Raw genomic sequence first — 15,241 nt, forward strand, 5'->3', positions numbered from 1 at the left:
AATCTGTGTGGCTGGGAAAAACAAACAAACAAACAAAAACCAAAAATAGTTCATCAGTCTGTGAAGGATAGAGTTAATGGGAGCTGTGAAGAAGATCAAGGTCAGAAAAAGGGCGCTTCTAAGGTACAAAAGACTCCAAGTAGAGAGAGAAGTTAAAGCAATCATTTGCCAAATCAAAAATTCTGTGCACAATTTGATGGATATCAGCAATCATAAGAAGAATATAGATGAAAATAAGAAGAAAAAGGCTAATTTTATCCAAATTAACTCATTTGAATGCAACAATATTCTTATAAATCTGGGCTACTGCTGCATACAGAGTGCATATATTCATAAGATCAAGAAACAATATCAATCAGCTCACAATCTGGCCCAGAAAGATGAAATTGTTGTGAAGATGACCAATTACCTTGCTCTAATACCATCTAATTTACTCTAATCACTTTTTTTTCTGAAAGGTTTATATTTTCTACATTCTTCTTTTCTCGATATTTCTTAGGCTCCTTAAGTGGTGCTAACTCTTTGGAGGTGACAGAGCGTCCTGTCTGAAAAATTAATCTAGTGTCCTGACCTGTCTCTTTGGTTCCTTCTTCTGAATGCTTCTCATTCTCACCCACCTTGGTTCTCTGAGCCCTGTGTAGCTTCCTATCCTGCCTCCTGATGATCGCTTCACATCTCCTTCCCTGATACCCCATTGTGGTTAGGCTTTTCTGGCTGAACCACAGTGGGATATTTACTCTCTGTCTCTCTGACTTGAAATTATCCCCTCTGTCTTTTCAAATCTATTGGTCCCACTTGCCACCCACGGAAAAAGCAACCATCTCCATGCTCATTGATTTAGACTTGTTTGCTGGATGTGTTTGGGCTTTTAAAATAACTTTATCTACTGAAAGAGAAATGTGTCAGTTACTACCTGTTTCAGATCTGCAGAACTTGGCCAACATCTCTGGGGCACCCTTCATGTAAACATGGAAGTGATCCTCCCCTGCCAGCTGAGCGACCACAGACATCCTCTGCAGACTCGAGGAAAATGGAAACTGGCGCAAGATGGTGATGGCTTCCACGGGACTCTACAAGTGGACCAAGAAAGGGGCACTTAAGAAGCTTTTAAGTGAGATTTAGAGAATGCACACCCACAAATAGGGTTTTCTCTGCAGTAAGCCCAGGGACATCATGAAGTAGTATACATATGAGAACATTGATATTTTTCTGGCTGCATCTAAGGTGATTCCCTCATGAAGTTTTCTGCAAAGCCCTTCTACTTGGCTGTTTGGAGAAATCCTAATCATCTTCCAGTCCAAGCTCACAGGTCGCCTCCTTTGTGGTGCTTCTCTCCCCTGGAAACAGCACTCACTCTCACCTCTGTACTCCTGAGGCTCTCTCTTCAGCCTTTATTATAACACTTGGCACATTGTATTACATGTATTTGCACCTCTGTTGATTTTTCTACCAGCTCATGTGCTTCTCCAACAAAGAACGCAACATTTCTAGCTTTGAAATCACTGTATTTCTTAGCACCTGGCACAGTGCTCTAGCATACATAGGTGTTCAGTGAGTGTTGAATAACTTAATGGATAAATTCAAGAATGAAGAAATGAACAAACAAACTATGGACACTATTGAGATAAGGCAAAATAATAGGAACATAAAAATATGTGAAAGTAAGGGGCATTTCACCAGTTTTGAGGGGAAAGAGCTCTATGATTTCAAGATGCAAATCATACCCAACTGGCTTTCGGTCCCGGTTTTATTATTATGTTTGAGAATGACATCCCAAATTCACCGTTGTCTACATTGCAATCTTCCATTATCTGTTTTAAAATGAGAACATTCATAAGATTCCTTAGAGAAAAATAATAAAAAAGAAATTTCTCTCATTTGCATAGCACTTTAATCTTTTCAAAGCCCTTTTCCCATACTTTCTCTTCTAGGCCAATTATCTTAATATCGTCATTGTCAAATTTCTGTCGTGTTGATTTACATTAAAGGACCTCATTATAGAATGTCAAAAAGCCGGAATATTGTGACTGCATTTTAAGTAGTAAATAATGGAAGAAGTGCCAGCTACAAGCCAAGGTATATCTAGTAATTGGAGGAGGGTTCAAGTGGAGATCTACTCGCCAATACAGCTGAGCACATTAGCTTTCAGATGAGTTAGGGTTGGGTCTTGAGGTAAATGTAGAACTATTTCTTATGCTAAATCTACGCTACTAGCCTAATTGGTTAGCTAGAGAGTTAGCAACTTAGCTGCTAGTAAATTAGAAAGCATATTTAAAAATGGTTTGTGTTCTTCAAATATTACAACAGTATATAAGTTATACCGTCTGAGAAACTGATATTAATATAATATATGAGAAAAGCAGATTAATAAATAGGAGAGGTCAGAAAAAAGGAGACAACACTGGCCTCCATTGTCACTTATTTATTTAACCTTGGGGACATCATTTCATTTCTCCAAATCTCAGTTTCTTCTGAAAAATATTCTAATATCTCTTTTGTGCTAAAATTCTTACACTCTATAAGGACATTTTCCCTCTCCTTTATGTTTAGTGAGAGGTTTCTAACTATCCAAAGGTGTTTAACTCAAGGCTGCTTCTCACTCAACTTTAAACTCAATGAATAATAAACTTGCACTTTTATGCTTTGTTTGGGGTGGATATAACTGTTCTTAAAAATAGTTTACAGAGCCGAAACCATTTATGTTCCCACCCAAGACTTTAACTTGTCTGTCATTTGTACAGATATATCAGCCCTCCTCTGATGGAGAAGGGAGCACTGTTAGAACCAGGATCAAAGTCACGTATAGTAATAATGACCCTGCACAACTCATTATCATGTCAACTCTAGCGATGCTGATAAGGACGTTGCTTGTACTTACACTGATTCTTCATTAAAATCCGGGAATGTGAGTACTGTCTTGTCTTGCGGTCAAAAATTTCTAAACAACAAATGCTCTAATTTTTACTTACTGATATCGGAAGTTTTTCTGTTTACCAGTCCTCATTTACTACTTTGGCCTCTAGAAAGCCAAAATTTTCCCACTATACATCTTTAGCCTTTTTGTAAGCTGTATTTTAAGTCCCTACAATCATTTGCTTCCATTCCTTTATAACTCTGTTTAAAATAATATACTGTACTTGATATATTATTTTCAGTAGCTTTAGAACTTTTTTTTGGAGGGCAGCAGAATGTAATTAGCTGACTAATTAATTAATGAATGAATACCCTCCATTTGGGACACTTTACAATATGTACAGCCCTATTAGCTCATAGTTTCAACTCTCACCACATGCCGTGAGTGGGGCGGTGTTAAGCCAAATGCACAGATAAGGGACAGACTCGATGTCTTGTTCTGGATTTGGAGTCACACAACTAGAGAGTGGTGGAGTTGAGAGGTCTTCCCGCCATGTCTTGATAGTTGCTAGGATGAGTTTATAACCCTCAACTGTCATTCACACTTATCTCAGAAAATTGAACCAGTTGGACCTAGAATCTTCCAGTTTGGTATCTGTACCTATGCTGCCTGATACAGTAGCTTCCAGCCACTTATAGCTATTCAAACTTAAATACTTTACTTTACTTAATTAAAGTAAATAAAATAAAAATTTAGTTCCTCAGTTGCCACATTTCACATGTCCATTAGCCACAAGTAGTTAATGGCTACTATGATGGACAGTACTGCTTCAGTCTATTGTTTCTCTGATGGTGTTTTGAAGAATATTTGTTTTCTCTGAAACATGTTTTGACCTGTCAGTAAGGTTTCTGTGGTCAAATAGGTTTGGTAAATGCTGCATAACATAGTTCCTCTTGAATATTCACAATGTACCACAGTATACTGAAAAAACCTTGCAGATGAGAAATCTATTTAATTTGGTTTAAACAGCAGTTTTCAAATTCATTTGACTATGGAACCCTATTTGCTGTTGCACTCACTAATAGAGTTATTTGGAGTGGAGGTTAGGAAATTCAGACTTTCATTCACACATTATTATGGATCTTCACTGGACTTTAACCAAACTTAGAAAAGCTTTATCATTCCCAGGAAAGATTTCTTCAAGTTTTCCTCATTCAGGTGAAGCAAAAAACTATCACCTTACCCAGGCAGTGCCCTCAAACATTTTGAGGTCCAGTGGATCTCCCTGGATGGTCCCATCCAGAAGGATCAGAGAGTGGCAGCTGGCCATTGCGGCACACAGTGGGCCCCATGGCAAAGGCTTGCCCAGGGCAAAGCTGTGGACTTCCTGAAAACTGGTAGAGAAGATGATCAGTAAGCTAAGGTCTTCAACAAAATCATTTTGCACACCGTGTCCCTTAAATCTTACTAACAAAGTTTCAATACCTAACCCTTATGCTGAAAACCTTCAATAACTCCTCATGCCCTCTATGCTAAAGTCCTAATTCCTGAGCCTGGTATTCAAGGCCCTGTCTGCTCCAGTTCTATGTTATCTTATAGATTCTACTCCTACTAGGGTCTTTTATGCACAGTTTTTCCAAGTCACATTAAACTTCATGATATTTCTATATTTGTTTGCGTATTGTCCTGCCCTTGAACCCTAGCTAACTTGGTTTCCTCATTTTCTAACCGGAGTAATCTATCTGCAGACTGCTCTTCATAAAACTCTTCTTTGAGATGAATGTGAATTTCCTTCTCGACAAAAAGAAATTAGCCACTGGTCAATGAATACATGTAATTTCAGAGGCCTTCGATAGAATCACGACTTTTGTCAGGGGTTACTTGCAACCAGCCCACATGGTGGCAGTATTGCAGGAAAGCACATTGTGGGAAGGCTCAGTGCTGATACTTGCAAACTTGGCAGAGCTGGCTCTAGAAAGACGCACACCTCAAGGCAAGATGTCTCTAGGCCAATGAGGTAACGGGAATGAGAAGGAAACCTGCCTGGTGATTCCTTTTTCCTTCAAGTATAAGCAGGCATAGACTCTAAAGTACTTCTCTCTACTCAGCCCTTTGGCCTTTGCCCCTATTTCCTGAAACCCTTGGCATGGACGTCCAGCATCTCGTCCGTTTTCCTCTTTGATAGTACACTGGCTTGGTTTCCTTCCTCTCCTCTAATCTGAGAGCTGAATAGTACTGTTGGCGAGGGAGAGAGAGGAGGGGCATGTGCAAATATCTTTTTTGCTTCTCATGGCTCAGACCAATAGAAGCCTTGCCTGCTGGACAAAGGCCTGGCCTTTGCATCTGAGCAGCCAGGAGCAGAGTCACATGAGTAGAGCTAGAGCCCTGGTAGTTTGTTGACGCCCAGACCAGGGAACTGCTGCAACATTGCACTGCCTGTCATCTGTTGTGACTCTGTCCCAGTGCTGCGCCTGAACCTACCATCATCTTAGGGGTACCCAGTGCGACTCCTTCAATGACAGCAGCCTCAGCCACTGTTGGGAGCCAAGGTGGAGTACCCAGAGCTTAGGAGCTGAGGCCTCTCCGCTCAGACTGAGAAGGCCGGTCTCAGCCTGGAAACGAAGGGAGCCAGGAGCTCAGGGGCACTCTCTGGGAAGGAGCACTCCCTCCCTTTAGCTCTGTTCTGGGATAACATCTCTGTGATTGCCTTCTCCCCCGACTAGTGCCAGCTTTCAGCCCATGTCTGTAAAGATTCTAGCCATACACCCCTCAAAAGCTATCTCAAATGCTACCTCATCCAGATAGGTTTCCTAGATCCATTTATTTTCAAAATTATTTTCTACCTTTATTCACTATGTTATTGTAAAAATTCAAGACTGTATATTATCTCAAGTACTCATTATTATTTCTACCTCTCTCTTCTGTGCCTTAATGATAACCCTTTTCACAGCCTGTGTTTTACATTGAAGGTGAGTGCATTTGCACCCTTTTACCCCATCAGAGTGTGAAATTTAAGGGAAGAGATGGAGCTCTTCCTTTCTGGATTCCCCACCACACTAGCCACCTAGGAGGTCTTTGCAGTTTTTAATTAAGCACAGTCTTGATTTCTTTCACTCTTTGTTTCTCTGTTTTATTCATTCAGCTCCTTAATCATCCACCTCATTCTATTCCATTTTTCACGTGGAGTTCGAAGGCCTACTTTTCCTCTCTGATTCTGAAATTAGAACTCATTTAATTAAAAAAAAAAAAGAATAATTGAGAGCTGGCTCCAGCCAATTATTGCACACGACATTATCCCTCAACTATGGAAGGATGGATTTGAGTAGCACCAAGGCAGCCTCACCAATCATGCATTCATTCTTCACTAAGGTGCCTACCAGTTGTCAGCAGTAGGGACAGTCCCCCAGAGGTCCAGCCCATCTTCTGTAAGAGTGCCAGTCTGGGGAAAAAAATTAGAATTAGCATAAGATTTAGAGTTTTTAATTCTAAAAAATTAGAATTAGCATTATGATTTACACAAAACCTAAGATCCCAAGAAAATAAGGTAGATCTAGTTGTTCAAAGCCCTTCTTTATAAGCATCAAATTTTAAATCAGAGAAGGGCAAGTGATTCCCAAAAGACCATGTTGATAATTAGATAATTATAGTTACTAGCCATTACAATAAAATGCAAGTGTTTTGTTTTCATTTGTTAGATTGCGACTTGTTAAATGAGAGAAGTTCAGTGAGTGGATATCGAACAAGAACCAGCTTTGAGTTTCAGTTGGCACTTGGTGTCTTTCTAGAGCAGAACTCAGAATTTTTTTCTTCCTTTTTAAGACTATTTAGTTCACAGCCAGCATCTAGTTCACACTATTTTCTAAAATATGGATAACACGTTGACTGTCCAGATTGATAATGAAAGTTTGATAAAGAGCTTTGAGACGAAAAAAAGAGCAACAAAGTGCTAAATAAATACTAATTAAAATCCATAAATGGGTTTTGTTGTTAGATCAAGAGGAAAATGATGGGGAGATTTGATTTGCTATATTGTGGGGTTATTTGTTAGATAATCTAACAGAGAAAGCAAAATAGAACTGAGTAATATCATAGAACTTTTAATTTGCTCATTGTTTCTCAGTTGATCATTAATTACAGACTCCACTGTCTTTGCTAGGTAGGCTAACAGCTTTCGGCCTGCTTAACATCCACTCAGAGTAAAGAATTGGCTACAACTGGGTCAGCACTGTCAAGCCAGAGCAGAACGTTACCAAGTGTTGCGAAATATCAACACTGACACTCAGGTCTCTGACACTACTTTTTAAAGGTCATTTCTGTATAAGACATTGAATTTTCTAGTTTTCTATCAAATGACATCTGTCATTACAGCACATAACATTAACATAGTGCTTTACAGTGAAGGGCTCACATGTTAGGTAGCTGGTCAGACATGAGCGACAGGGCAAATAAAAGAATAGGGGACTAGTCCAGAGACAGCCCAAAGAACATCCTATTGGTAGTTAGAGAATCCTTCCTGCATCCCCAGAGACAAAGGACGGAGGGTCATAGTCTTAGCTGGCCTAATCTGGCTACAGACACCTGCGCAGTAGGTACTACCCTAATTTGCCTACAGTTTAAGCCTCATTATAATATTATGTTTACGCCTGAAAGTTCATGAATCTAATTATAGCACTGAATTCTGGGTAAGCACATGCACACTAGGCAGAGTTATGTAGCAGCCAAGTGTCAATCAAAATAACCTCACTTGCCAATCACTTAAGAACGCCTTTGTAACCACCTATCAAGGCCCTAAATGTAAGCAGACCTCTCCCTCCCCGGGATTTACAGCTCTCCATCTTCTCTAGCTGTAATCCATACCTCCCCACCAGGGATATGTATCCTTATTTCCATGTGATTAGCCAGTTTTAGGCTTGAACTGTCTTGCACCTTCTAAAGTGCTTTTAACAAACAAATATTTGTCATATTCGCTGAGCTGAAATTCATTTCGTCAGCAGTGAAAAGGACCTAGAGGTGTGTGTTACCAGAACTCCAATCACTCCAACGATGCTTTCAATTCTTACAACTGAGTAAACAGGGCAGAGACATTTTCATGAATCAGCCCCATGGCACAATGCCCTGTAGGATGGAGAGAAAGAACCAGAATCCAACTGTCTGGGGTCTTCCGCGAGACCACAAATGTTAAATGAATTTGACAAAGCATGTAAAAGGACAAAGCCCATACTGATTTCCTGAAGAATTAAGAAATCTTTGTTTTATTTATTTGGACTTCATAGAGAGCTAACATGCCTGTGTGAGATATTCTTTGAAGAACAACAACAAAAAAATCCTACTCCTTTCACTTTCCTCCTGCATTTTGTAAGGACTCCAACCTGTGTGTTTCCAAATCCCATTGAGTTGTTCCATTTCAAATAGAGTTAGCAACTTAATCCAAACTGAGATGGTTTCCTGGTGATTAGCTTACGTTTTTAAACATCAATATTTTGAACATGAAAACAGAGAAGATACCGCAGCAAAACAGAAATAGAACCATGTTATTTCTCTACATGAAAGTGACCCTTATACGATAAAACTGACCATAAACAGAAAACTAAATTATAGTTGAGGTTCTAAAGAGAATAAAATAAATAAAGAAAACTTGTTAGCATAAATACTAGCCCAGGCTTGGTCTGAATTGAATTGTTTTAGAGAACTTATAACAAATCAACATCAACGAGAAATATATATGGAAACAAATATACTCAGAAGCCCAGTGGTGGATATCTTCTAAATTGAAATAACACTAGATGGAAATCCAGTTGTATACTGCTTTATTCCAACATTTTGCTTGTAGAGCTTTATAATGTGAAAGTTAGAAAGAAACTTAGAAACGATTGTAGCTCAACTTCCTTATCTTAAAAAATTCAGACAAAAACTTAGCATCAAATTCAAGATTAGAGTTCTCATTTTGCTCATTCTCAATCAAGAGTTCTTTGCGCTCTTGATTGGGATAACATTCCCATCATGCCTTCTGGCGTTTGGCCAAGCATGCTGAGGGCCGGTCCCTAACACAGACTAGCAAAGGAGCACATGAGGATGGGGAGGAAAGCTTTATATGGGAAGTAATAAAAACACTCTCTGAAAAATTAGTTTTAGAAACAGCCTATATTTTCTAAATCTTCTCTTATATTCTAGACACTAATGAGGCTGCTGGGTAAATCAGAAAAATTCCAAAGGGCTGATATCTGGCCCTGAATCTGAAAGGAAGCTGCTGTTAAGTTAACCTACTGGTTCCTCACTGGTGGCAAGAATAGAACTGAAATAATCTAAAAGATGTGCCACTTCTACTTGAGGACTAAGACTTGTCAAGTCTGCTCATGGTGTCTCTCCAGCTTGTCCTTTACTCTCCATTCTTGCCTCTATCGTCTAGGACAATGACAAGTTCTTCAGTTGCTTCCAGATAGCCTCCTTCTTCAGTCCTGTCTAAATTTTGTCCCTTCTCACCAATTCCTCCAGATGAAATAACTAAAACACACCTATAAAAAAGTCACTGGTCTTTCTTAAAAAATCAAAAGGGCTCCCATGCTCCTTCATGACAAGGCCCCACTCCTTAGCTTGGCATGTCAGGCCCTAAGCAATTGGGCTCCTCCTCTCCAGCTACATTCTCTAACAAACAGTCCATATCCCAGCCATGCCCCGACTGAACCTGATCCCCACATGCTGCAGGCCCTCACATCCCTATGCTTCTGAGCTGTTCAGCTGAGCCTGGGGCCCATTCTGTCTAACAATCAAAGCCACAGTTCAAAGGTGACCTCCCACCTGTGGCAGTAGCTGCATCTCGATGCCTTGTTCATACCTCTATTAAGCACGCATCTCATTGCATTATCGTTGTCTACACTTCCATTTATCTGCTTCCTCAGCTTGACCATGAACTTCTCAAGAGCTGGAAACATCTCATTAATGGGGCTCTCTGCGAATGTGGGTTAATCAAAAAGTGGCAAAGCCTTTATCGATTATTCCAATGCGAATGAACTAAAGACTTAGAGAGAATAAACCAGGCTCATTGCATTACAGCAGTCATACTGGCCTGCCTGGCTGCGTGCATGATCTGACCAGCTGACAGCTGACACTGAAGTCTCACCAGGCCCCCCATAGAAGAAGGAAGGGGTCTCAGGACCTGTCTCACAGCAGCAGTGTACAGAGCATAAAGAAACGAGGGCTTTTGAGATTTTACAAAGTGGATTCTGTGAGAGCCATGACAGTAATGTCAACTTGCACATAAGGGGAACACCCTTAGGGCATAACCAGACCACCCAAAACTACAGACATCAGCCCCCATCTGCAGGAGCAGATAAGCATGAGGATCCCACTTTGTAAGGTACCTATAAGCTGAACACCTTAGACAGACGATGCTCAAGCCTGACCTGATGGCATCACGGATGACTGCACTAGAGCTGAAGACTCTGACCTTCTGACCCATCATAGCCACCGGCTTGGAACTGATATGCAGCTCCCTGCACCGCCAGTCAACACAGCTCAGTTGGGAGACACTAAGAACTTTCATCCCTCTGCTCTGTCGCATAAGCCACTGTACCTTCCTCTCTATGCATTGTGTGTTTACCTGCGTGGGTATCTGATTGGTTTATCTGAGAAGGTTTCACTCAATAAACCTGGCATTGTGGAAAGACACAAATGCGTTCAAGAGTGTTACTTCGGTAGCCGCTTTTCTTGCTTGCAACAAGCGGTCTTTCCCATCTGAACATATTCCTCCTCTGCCAACTTTCCAGGGCCCTAAGCACAGAGACAACCTTCCCTAGTCCTGAGTCCTGATAGTCTGGGGAGCAAAGGAGAAAAGAAGGGCCATAGTGCATAAACACGGGCCATTGCCCACTCCCTCTCCTTCCTTAAACGAACCAGAGGGGGAGAAAAAATATGTTTATTTAAGCTCAAGATAAAGCACTTCAGGCAACTGAAGTATTCTTCCTCATAATTTTTGCCCAAAAAAGCCAGTTAGTCACAGAAATTATTACAATAAGAGATTGTTTTGATGCTCAAAACAGGAACAAAAAATATTAAATTTTACAGAGAAGAAATTCATGATATGATGGCTAACCCAGTTCCTTAGGACTCAGTAAAGCAGGCTTCTAGAATGGGATCTCACACTAGCTCACTATGTGTCCTTCTCTGGCCTCAGCGTTCTCATCTGTAAAATGAGGGCACTGGACCGGATATTCCCTGAGGCCCCTCCTGGCTGTGCTGTGCCTCAAAATCATTAACCTCCAACCTGGGAAGTTTAGATCTTACTTTGTCAAAGCACACGAGGTTTATTTGTCCGCACATATTGATTCTCTGTGGGGAAATACAGAAGATTTTCTTTTTCATCAGCCTCTTTTGTGCATACACGATGCCTATGGTCAAGGCAGCTGGCAGCACAGGAGGGACAGTCACAGTGAAGAGGATCAGGGCCATGGTTGCAGTGTCTTTTGGAGAAGTCTGGGGAGGAGAGAGACATACAGGTTAGCCCAGCAGAGCAGGCTGGCACCCTTCCTGGCACTAGCTCTTGCGACACCACGGGAGCTCCAGAAGCTCAGAATATTCATAGTGAGTTAGCTCTCTTAATGGGGCTGAGTATTCTCTCGGCTGTCGCTAAGGAATGAACAAAGTGTCTCCCACTGCAGAACAAAGGAGACTCTGATTCCTATTCCTTGCCCACCATGTCCCTTCCTGACTGTTTCCCTCCACTCAGCATGCCTTCCACCCAGAGTGCCCACCCCTTCTCTGTCCACCCACCTGCCCTCTGGACTCCCAAGGCACTGGGATTAGTCTTGAGTTGTAACATTTCACACAGTGGCTTGATTCTTGGATTATATACCTCTAGCCTCCAAACTCCTTGAGCACAGCAGATGTGACTTCTTCATGTTTAAAGTCATCTTTGAATTCATCTTCTTTATCTCTAGATAGAGAGCCTCGCACAGTTTTTGACACAGAGGAGGTGCTCAGCAGGCATACCAAATGAGTGACAACTTGATAAAAACTATAACCAAGATTCTGCCAAGATCTCAGCATATATTATCCGCTATAGGGAAGCCAATAATAAAAATAGCTTGCTCTCGTTGGACACATGCTCTGGGGCAGTCGCTGTGTTAGGCTACATTCATCATTTAGTTACTCCCCACAACAACGTTATGATATAAATACTCATGTTTTCTCCACTTAGCAGATAAGGAAACCAAGGCTTAAACAAATTAAAAACTTCCCCAAGCCACATGCTAGTTAAATAGTGATATTTGAACTCTAGTCTGTCTGACTCCAGGGCACAAATGTGTGACCAGTGTTTTATGCTATCAAGTCAGTTCTCACAGAGTCAAGATCCCAGGTGATTCTGAAGAAGTTCACAGAGCCGATAAAGGTAGGGCCAAGAAAAAATCACAGGGCAGCTTCTTTTATTTTTTTCACGTGCTCTAGGTATCAATGGCTCTACCTTCTAAACGTTGCCTAAATTTTTATGAAACCGACTTTAATTTTGGCCATAAAATCCTCTTTTGATTACTGGAAGCAGATTCAAGTTTAGTACATCTTTGGTCCAATCTCAGTTTATTGCAAAATATATCATTCCCTATTTTTCCCATCCATAGCCACAGAAGAGTTTTGACTCTGAGGACTCGGACTCTGTCTAATCTTGAGCCAGTGCAGACAGAGGCAACCGACAGGTCACAGGTTTTGACCCACAAAAAGATGGGATCTGTGATTAACACTGCTGCTTTGGTGCATATTGGATGTTGAGTTCTGCCCAGGAAACCTTCCTTCCCAGTCACTTCCAAGGCTTCCTGGTGCACAGGAGAGGGGGTTCTTCTTGTTTTTCTGCTCTCCAGATGCAACTGGCATCAAATACACCACCTCGAATTCCATTCCCACTGGCTTTGACAGTCTGCCTAGCTCTTTCCAGGGTCCATTATATTGGTACCAGTATGTCTTAGCCTCCTCTGTCTTTGCCTGCCCTCAATTTGCTCCCTGCGGATTTATTTCAGATTGAAGTGACTACTTGGAGCTCAAGTGCGAGCATGAACATTGCCTAGAAATTTATGTGACTGTGTCTTTGCCCACCAACATTCACCCTTCTGCCCCCCCAACACACACATAGAATGTACTGATTCTACCAGTTGGGGCATTGTAATCAGGCCACCCACACCCAGTTTCCAGTTTCATACGTATGTTTGGATCCTTTCATTCACACTTTTTTTTCTTCTTCCCTATGAGCCTATACTGCTAAGAGCCCAGCACGTCTCACAGAAGAGACTGCGCAGTTCATAACACAATCAGACCCTCAGGACCAGAAAGGACCTCAGAGGTCAGCTGTGACAACCCTCCCCTCTCCAGCCATCACAACTATTAAGAGAGACATCTAAATGAAACCAGACACCCTGAAGCTTAAAAGGAGGTGGAGATTCATGCATCAGGCCGCTCTGTAAAAGTAGATATTTAATTTTATTTCAGAACTTAACAAAACACAGGGCAACTCATTGACTAAATGGTGTGTTGGGTATGTCTTGAACAATGTACACACTCAAAAATGTCAACACTTTCAAATAATCTAAACTTCTAGGTGTGGCATTCAAGATCTCCTTCAATCTGATCTCTCTCTACCTTGCTAGATTTAACATCTTAATTGCTTGCTGGTTTCAGAAGACTCATGTGCATTTCTTCCTTGTGTTTGTTTGTTCAAATTAGTATGCTCTCCCTGCTCTCTCATTTGATTAACCAAATCCTCATATCCTATCATGCTTAAAAAACATGTATTTGGTCTTGGGTATCACCAATGCCACACATGCAGTAACCTCTCATTCCTATTCCAGTGGTGAAAGAAGCAGTGAACTTTGCAACCCTTTATAGCTGCACCATCCAATACAATTTTCACTAACCACACATGGCTATTTAAATTTAAATTAATTAAATAATTACTCAAAAATAACTAATTAAAATAAAGTAGAATTGAAAATTTATTTCCTCAGTTATACTAGCCGCACTTCACGTACTCAATAAGTACATATGGTTAAGGGCTACCAAACTAGGCAGTGTAGATACCGTATAGAATATTACCATCATCTAAACAAGTTCTATGGGACAGCATTGATTCACAGAATGATGAGACTAAGAGAATGATGAGACTAAGAGGTGTAGATACCGTATAGAATATTACCATCATCTAAACAAGTTCTATGGGACAGCATTGATTCACAGAATGATGAGACTAAGAGGTAAACTTATCAATCCTTGTGTGTTAAGTCAAGCTCCTTGAGAAAACAATTCTATTAAAAAAATCTTACCCCTAGTACTTACTCCATGGTTTATATATATACCAAGGGCATAGAAAAAACCCACAACTCCAAGGCAGCCCAGGAACACTATGAACTTGAAGGCATCACTGTATAGTTTGAAGTTCAGAGGCCGGGGGTAGAGGATGGATCTCACCAAGTCCCCTTTGGCTGTATTGTAACCTACATGAAGATAATCATAAGTGGAATAAGGTATTTTCATACATTTTTTTCTCCAAACCAAAAATGGTTTGTATTGAATTAAGCCTTGATTAAGAGAGTCATTTGAATACAGAATAAAAACAACATTGCTGTGACCTTACAGTGTATTAATATTTATTGTTCTTATAAGTTGCCGTGGGCAATGAAGGTGTTCACTTAGCCCTGCTCAGTTTCTCTTGCTCTGGGTGTCAGTGCTTCAGAGGCCCACATTGCAGCTCCCCACTCACATGTGGGCTTGAGAAAAAGAGGACTAAGGAGCTGAGGAATGCTGAGACCAGAGAAGCTGAGCTGCTGAGAGAAGACTTGAAAGTGCAAAAATGTGTTGAAAATAATAGAAAATTAAGAGACAAGACAAGCACAAGGCAAGCAATTTCTTAAATATATATATGCCACTGGTCATGTCCTTCCAGAGACCCTGACTTTTAGTATAAAGTTCAAATTTCTAGGCATGGCATTTGAGGTCCAATTCAATGTGATCTACCCCTTCCTTGCCAGACTTATCTTTTAACTGTTCACTGGTCCCAGGAAGCCCTTGGGCACCTTCACTTTGTGTTTTGAAGACACAATTAGCAGTCTTTCCATCTCTCTGATATGATTGGGTAAATACTTCCCATCCTTTCAGGCCTCGAAATGCCTCATCAAATAAACGTTCCTAGAATTCTACTCTTATACTTCATATCTAAAATAATTTTCCCATTCTTTGGAGTTCCCGTAACACTTGGTCATAGGACAGCTATCACTGCTCTGTGTTTTAGTTAGCTATAAATCCAGCTGTCTCATGCACCAGACCACAATATTCTTTAAAAGCAAGGAGCACCTTGAGTTTTTTTTTTCTTTAGCCCTCCCTCAATGCGTTGCACTTAGTAGTTCCTCATTA

General features: G+C 40.8%; 1 protein-coding gene across 1 annotated transcript in view; it reads right to left on the reverse strand.

Annotated features, from left to right (window-relative positions):
* Nucleotides 1-15,241, reverse strand: part of ATP13A5 (ATPase 13A5) — a 97,381-nt gene that overhangs the window by 37,002 nt on the left and 45,138 nt on the right. Inside the window, exons 11-16 of the mRNA XM_039850642.1 lie at nucleotides 14,168-14,325; nucleotides 11,135-11,323; nucleotides 6,232-6,293; nucleotides 4,098-4,248; nucleotides 1,725-1,811; nucleotides 914-1,070 (exon numbers count right to left, since the gene is read on the reverse strand). Of these exons, the coding sequence (XP_039706576.1) occupies nucleotides 914-1,070; nucleotides 1,725-1,811; nucleotides 4,098-4,248; nucleotides 6,232-6,293; nucleotides 11,135-11,323; nucleotides 14,168-14,325 (804 nt within the window). The remainder of the gene's footprint in view (nucleotides 1-913; nucleotides 1,071-1,724; nucleotides 1,812-4,097; nucleotides 4,249-6,231; nucleotides 6,294-11,134; nucleotides 11,324-14,167; nucleotides 14,326-15,241) is intronic.

The sequence above is a fragment of the Pteropus medius genome, unplaced genomic scaffold (genome assembly GCF_902729225.1).
Source record: "Pteropus medius unplaced genomic scaffold, Ma_sr-lr_union100, whole genome shotgun sequence".
In the NCBI taxonomy this organism is placed as follows: domain Eukaryota; kingdom Metazoa; phylum Chordata; class Mammalia; order Chiroptera; family Pteropodidae; genus Pteropus; species Pteropus medius.